Source organism: Trachemys scripta, chromosome 16 (genome assembly GCF_013100865.1).
Source record: "Trachemys scripta elegans isolate TJP31775 chromosome 16, CAS_Tse_1.0, whole genome shotgun sequence".
In the NCBI taxonomy this organism is placed as follows: Eukaryota; Metazoa; Chordata; order Testudines; family Emydidae; genus Trachemys; species Trachemys scripta.
Window position 1 is genome coordinate 9,504,111 of NC_048313.1, and position 6,320 is coordinate 9,510,430.

The 6,320-nt window shown below is 58.7% G+C and overlaps 1 protein-coding gene across 1 annotated transcript; it reads right to left on the reverse strand.

The window, feature by feature from the left end:
* Positions 1-6,103, reverse strand: MTX1 (metaxin 1; the record flags this gene model as incomplete). Its single annotated transcript, XM_034792769.1, has 8 exons — positions 1-457; positions 1,049-1,203; positions 2,209-2,285; positions 2,764-2,946; positions 3,236-3,328; positions 4,777-4,856; positions 5,677-5,746; positions 5,924-6,103. Coding segments are annotated over 8 exons (1,062 nt in total), but the record flags the coding sequence as incomplete, so codon positions are not given.
* Between the last annotated feature and the right edge of the window lie 217 nt (positions 6,104-6,320).

Consider the following 6,320-nt stretch of genomic DNA (forward strand, 5'->3'; position numbering starts at 1 on the left):
TCAGGGGGTGCTCCAGGTTTATTAGTGGGGGGCAGACTGCTTGCGACACAGTCTAGAAATCTGGGCTGGTGTTTGTAGCAGCGCCGAGATCCGGACTGAACAGGGCCACTGGGTCCTGCCGGGACACAGAGGCAGTTTGCAGGAATCAGACTAGGCAGTACCCAGCACTGTAAAAAAGAGTCAGTTCCAGTGATACTGAGACGAGTGAGAACCAAAGCCCTGAGCCCAGCGCCTCACTCCTCCTCCTCTTCCTCCTCCTCCATGGCTATTGGCCGGGGGCCAGCAGCCCCAGGAGGGCCCCGCTGGATGGAGACGATCCCGCTGAGGAAGGCATAGCCAATCATCGCCGCCAGTCCCACCAGCACCGACAAGATCTGGTTGCGCCGTTTGTAGGGATCCTCCTCAGACTCAGTCCCTTCGGAGGCAGACGTCTTGGGGGCGCTGGACGGGGCGTCCCCTTGCAAGGAAACGACAGGTCAGAAACCCAGACCCAGCTGGCGAAGTGCACCCCCGCCCAGAGGGCAGACAGCGGGGGCAGCCTTGTTCAGGGGAGGGAGGGGCACTGCTGCTGGGGAACAGGGTGAACAGGGAATGGTCGGGGCAGGGGTCCGAAAGCAGCAGGGGGATTAAAAAGAGAGCCTGGGGGAAGCTGCCCCTCCTTTTCCAAGAGCCGGACGGGGGGGCGCTCCCCATCCTCACTAGACCCCAGTTACAGCCAGCAGGGTGTCAGGAGATGCCCCCACCATGGCTGACACAGAGCGCTCCCTGTGTTACACCTGGTGGGAAGTCCAGTCCTGTCCCCCTCCCCCCACACACACAGCAGCCAGGAGTGGAGCAGTCCAGGTGAGCTGAGCTCCCGCTGCAAGGCACTGCCCCACTTCTCCTGATCTGCCGTGGGCTAGCAAGCCTCAGCCTGTGGCTAGTGGGGTCTGAGGCATGGTTCAAGCCTGTTCGCATCCTCCCCCATCTTTGTGACCTTGCTTCAGTGATTCCAGTTGACCCCCAGCTTCCCAGCGCCAAAGGAGAGGCTGGAGGCCTGGCTGCTCACCTCCGTCCCAGGGGAAGTAGAGGCTGAGGATGGAGGAGCAAAAGTCACACAGGTTCTGCAGGGACTTCAGGTGCTGCTGCAGTTTCCCGTTGGGCAGCTTGGCTTTCAGGAGAGGCGCCAGATGACTGAAGATGAACGCGTCCAGGGAAGCAGGGCTGCGGCACAGAGAGCTTTGCTAGTGGCTCCCGGCCTCTGCTAGCGCCAGCGGCCCAGGACCCTCAGCACTGGGAACACACGACCCCAGGCTGTAGGAACAGGCTGGCTCAAATTCACACCGTCACTAGGGTCCAACTGTTGTGTGCGCTGGGCATGACCAAATTACCTAGAGCCCTTGAGGCCGCTCCTCTCCCTGCTACTCCAATCCCAACATGCAGGGAGCAGAGCAGGAGTGCTGGCTGTGGGTGGTGAGCCCAGCTACGCTCATCTTGGCCTGTCCCAGCAGACGGTACTGCTGGGAGCTGGGTAGGGCTGCTGGAGCTCACAACTCCTCTTGCAGGCAATCCTGGAGACGCCTGAATGCCAGAGGTGCTGGGTCACCAAAGGCAGGAGGCGGCTTCTCAGCAAGCGCTTGAATAAGTGTCTGTCTCCTCTGATTCCTGCTCACCGCAGCTGGCTCTTTGGAAGGGAATAAGCAGCATATTCAGCCATTACCGTTTATAGCTTCATAAATTATGAGCCCATTAAACATGAAGCAAACAAGGCAGCCGTCTAATGGGCTAAAACTTCCTACGCAGGCCGTGGCTGAAGTGCTGGAACATCTGGTCCTGGCTCTCAGTTTTACGGGAGAGGAAGGGGAACTGTCGGGACGGCAGTGAGAACGGATGGAGCCTAATGGGCCGCAAGGAACTGCCCTCTCCCTGGGGCCCTGCCTTCCATTAGAGAGACACTATTCAGCCCAGCTCGCAGCACCCCTTTCGCTTTAATTGCCTCCGAGGTTTCTCCGCAATACCCAGAGCTCTTTCAAAGGGCTGCCGAGGCCCGTGTCGCAGCACGCCGGGGAACTGCAAGGAGACCTGAGACTTAACGCCAAGAACCCCTCTGCTCCGACATCCTGCTCCCAGCCATCAGCGCCAGGCAGGGGCGTGAGAGCCACGTGCAGGCAAGTGAGGAAAGAGCCCTCGCTTCCCCCCACAAAGAACGTTTCTCCAAGAGCCACTTACGAGTCTCCAAAGAAGAACTTCTGGTCCCCGAGGCGCTGAGACAGGAGCGTCAGGCACTCCCGGGCTTCGCGGTACATCTACGGGAGCAGGAGAGAAGCAGCGCTGGTGTCACATCACCTCAGCACACGAGGTGTAGGAGGCATGTCCCAAGACTGAGCTATCTCCAGTCCAAGAACGCCAGCAAAGAGAGCGAATGTCATCCTTACTGGGAGCAAAGCCACTGGTTGACCTGCCCTTGCCAGCTTCTGCATCACAGCCAGTGACCACAGAGCATTCTGGGGCTGGGCACAAAAGGGTTAAACTCAGGGCCCCCTTGGAGCTGGCTCTGTTCTAATCCAGCGGGAACCAGGAGCCATGCCCAGCGGCTGGGGACAGGGCGACCCCTCATGTTGCTTCCATCCAGGGGCAGGGTGATGGATTCCCAGGAGCCCCAGCCAGCCCTCCCAGCTGCCACAAGGGTTGCAAGAACTGCAAACGGAAAGTGCCCGTCACCAGAATCCTTCCCCCCAGAACCACCATGACAGCCGAGCTTAGCTATTCCTCCAGCCCACTCACTTCCTTCTCCAGCTCCTCCTCGTCCTCCAAGCAGCTCTCCCCCCAGATCAGCTGCAGCCGCTCCAGACGCTGCTTGTGCATGCGATTGGGCAGGAAGAAGTTGAGCGGGAAGGGGATGGCTTCCGCATACCATTTCCGCGTGTGCTCCACATAGTTCTTTGCGTCTACCCAAAACGTGTGAATCTACGGCACGAGGACAGTGGTGATCCGCGAGAACTAGTGCAGGGCTGCGCTCTGCAGTGCCCTACGAGACAGCCTGCTACCCCAGACCCCCCCGACCCCGATCCTCGCACAGCTCTATCACTGCACCATAATCCCAATCTCCAGCTTCCACCCTGCGGTTCCGGGATCTGCCAATACGCCTCAGTCACTCACTGTGAGGGACCGTCCCCAGAATCCATCTGAATTCTGAACTAGCTCCTCCCATAGCAGTGTTCCGGGAACACTCCCACTGGCCCAGGCGAGCACTCACCAACACGGGCAGCAGCTTCTCCTCTAGCAGAGACACAAAGGCCAGTGTATCTGCCCCTTGTCTCGCAGAGAGATCGTAGTCAGCATTGTATTTCTACAGAGTAAAGGGAACAGTGTGAGGCCTGGGCTGGAAGTGGCGATTGGGCTCATCCTGTGCTCCAGCCCCCTCCCCATGAACTGCAGAGACAGACACGGCTACGGGGCCCTCTGGGTACTAGAGGCCGGAGGGGAGGGGGTGGGACACTAGCCCCAGGCAAGTTCCCTTCACAGACAGACGCTTTTCCAGGCACTAAGTGCCATGCCTGGGTTTTTCCTAAAATGCACACGCTGATGCGCGGCCGACTCCAAGAGCATGGGCTCAGAGCTCATCCGCCCGGCTGTTTGCTTTGAGGAGATGTGTTCCCTTGAGAGACCCAGCTTTACCAAAGCTGAACCGTGTTCACGTTAGTCTGGACTTCCAGAGACGCCCCAGGAAGCAGTATCGACGGGCTGGGGGGAGATGCGTGGACAGGAGCCCAATGCACAGGCCGCCTGCCCCCCTTACATCTTTCAAGGGGAGACTCCGGCCAGCCCTGAAGCGAGCACAGCCTGGTTGTTTAACCTGGCCGGAAGCCTGTTCCCTTTCAGAACACACTGGCTGCGGCTGTGCTCGCCTGCACTACCGCATGACCCAGAAGAGGAAAGCTGGGGCCGCGGCAGAGTCTGGGATGGAGGGTGCAAGCGGCGAAGGGGGGCGGCTCCAGCCTTTCCAAGGAAAGTTGGCACCAGGCCGGCCTATTTCCACCAGAGCCGGGAGCAGCCTGAATAGCGGCGTGGCTGGCACACACCCTGGCGTCTGAAAGCCGCCCGAGTCCCCAGACTGACACTTCCCTCAGGCCTCAAAGGAGCCACTTGTGCTCCTCCCCACAGCTAGCCAGCCCCAGGCAAACCACCCTACTTGCCTCAGCACTTGGGGGCAGGGAAGACAGGAGGGGAAGAACTGAGTCCTCAGACAAAAGTTCCAGACACAGAGCAATTCCGAAGGGTGAAACTAGCACACAGGGACAGAGGGGCTTCTCTGACGGGGACCCCTGCATCTTCTGCCCTCTCCTCCATGGCCACACAGGGATCCTCTTGTGACAGGGCCACTACAGATGTGCTGCTCGGGGGAGATGGGTCAGGATCTGGGCTTTGGGCCTTTGGCAGTTCTCACCCCTCTCCTAGTCCAGACTGTCTGACTGCAGGACCAGCCAGATGTCTCTGCATCGGTCCATGGGCAAGGCTCTGTGGCAACTGCGTAACACAATGCTTCCACTGGCTGGGTTTTGCAGACCCTGCTGAGCCCCCTCCCAAGGGTCACTTCCTACAGGCTCTGGGATTCCCTGCTCACCCATGCCTTGGTTTCCCACCCACTGCAGCAAGCCCTCCCGGTTACTTCCATCAGCAACTCCACTCTCAGCTTTTCCCAACTCCCACGCCCTATAGGCCTGAGCCGCAGGGGGCACGTGACTGTCTCCTCTGCTCTGGGGCAGCAGGGCCTGAGTCCATGTCCCCATCCCATACCTGTTTCCTGAGATGAGTGATGATCTGGTGCATCTGGGAGAGGACACCTTCCTCCTTCGTCTTCAGAGCAGGTAAACACCCTGAAAGCAGAGAAAGGGAATACAGGGGAGACCCTGCCCAGAGCTGCCCCTTCATGGGCCTCCTGCACGCAGCGAGCACCCCCAGCCCCATCTGCTCTCATTGGGGATCCTGGTGCGGGTGCCAGCATCGCACATGGGTTGCAAGAGACCTCTTTGCTTTCATGTGCCCCAGTGGCGTTCAGGGTTTCCACGTTTGGTCTCAGCCCACGCAGTGACTTCCTTTTGGAAGCCTGAACTGGTCTGGCGTTGAGACTTATTCCAGGGTGAAATGGATTTTGCACATGGACAGCTCCGAACTGGCTGGACTTCACACATGAACTTTCCATGTGGCTAGCCCCTGCTGAGGAGTCTCCAGGGTAGATGTGGCGACAGGATTCAGGAGTAACAAATACCATGTTGGGTCAGCTGGTCACAGAGCTGTCAGCTCTGGCAAGGGTTCTGGGCGGCTCTGACAGCTGAGTTCCAAAAGGGAGAATGTCCCCCCGCCCCGGGGCAGGGCCGTGAAGTCAGGAAAGAGGAGCTGTTTGTTTGCCTGCCTCCTCAAAAAAAATGGGGAAATTAAATGGAAAGCTTTGTTTAAAGGCAGTGCAGCCCAGCAGCCTCAAGGGAAGCTGGGAACCAGCACTCCTCAGTTCTGATATTGGCTGTCCCGCCAGTTTGCCTTGGGCACCTCACCATGCCTCAGTTTCCCCACCTGTAAAAGGCAGATAATCTCTGCCTACTTTCCAGTGGCTTGTGATGGCTCCAATAGCCACCTGTGTGCCACGTGTTTATTTCTATCCCCCACATGCCCCTCCCCCGTTCTCATAGGTGCCTTTACCTGAGGGACTTCGCCACGGGTTAGTGACCTTGTGAACTTTGAGCGGCGCGCCTGTGAATCTGGCGTAGGTCTAGAAGAGAAGCGGAAGAAAGACTCAGACAAAATCTGTGTATAAATGTGTAACGATGCACGTCTCAGAGTGAGAATGACTCCAGCAGCCAGGGCGCTCAGCTGGATGTGAGACCCCAGTTCCAGTCATGGGGGAACGGCCCCGAACACCCCACAGACCAGTGGTTAGGGACCTCACCTGCCAGATGGGGAGACCCAAGTTCAAATCCCTTCTCCGCGACAGGGGGACTGAACCCTGGCTGACTAGGCTAAAGATTATAAGGGGACACCTCCTCCTGTTTCTTGCAAGAAGCAGTGTAGGTGCGCGGCTCCAGGAGAGGGGAGTCCCGAGCAGAGACAAGTGCCTCTCTATGGCCCAGATTCAGGTGCCAAATTTCCTTTGAGCGCCGGGCTTAGGCCAAACCCCGCTCCTTGGCTTTTACTGGCTAGCTAAGGTGGCTAGGCATGTGGATCTGGATGTCAGGCATCGGAAAGGAAACCTGGGGTGCAAAACCGGTGTCCCTTGGTGGGTCTACCCCGAGGCTTTCTGTGCCTTCCCTCCGCCCAGCATGCCCATGTGCCGGTCCTCCCCCCCC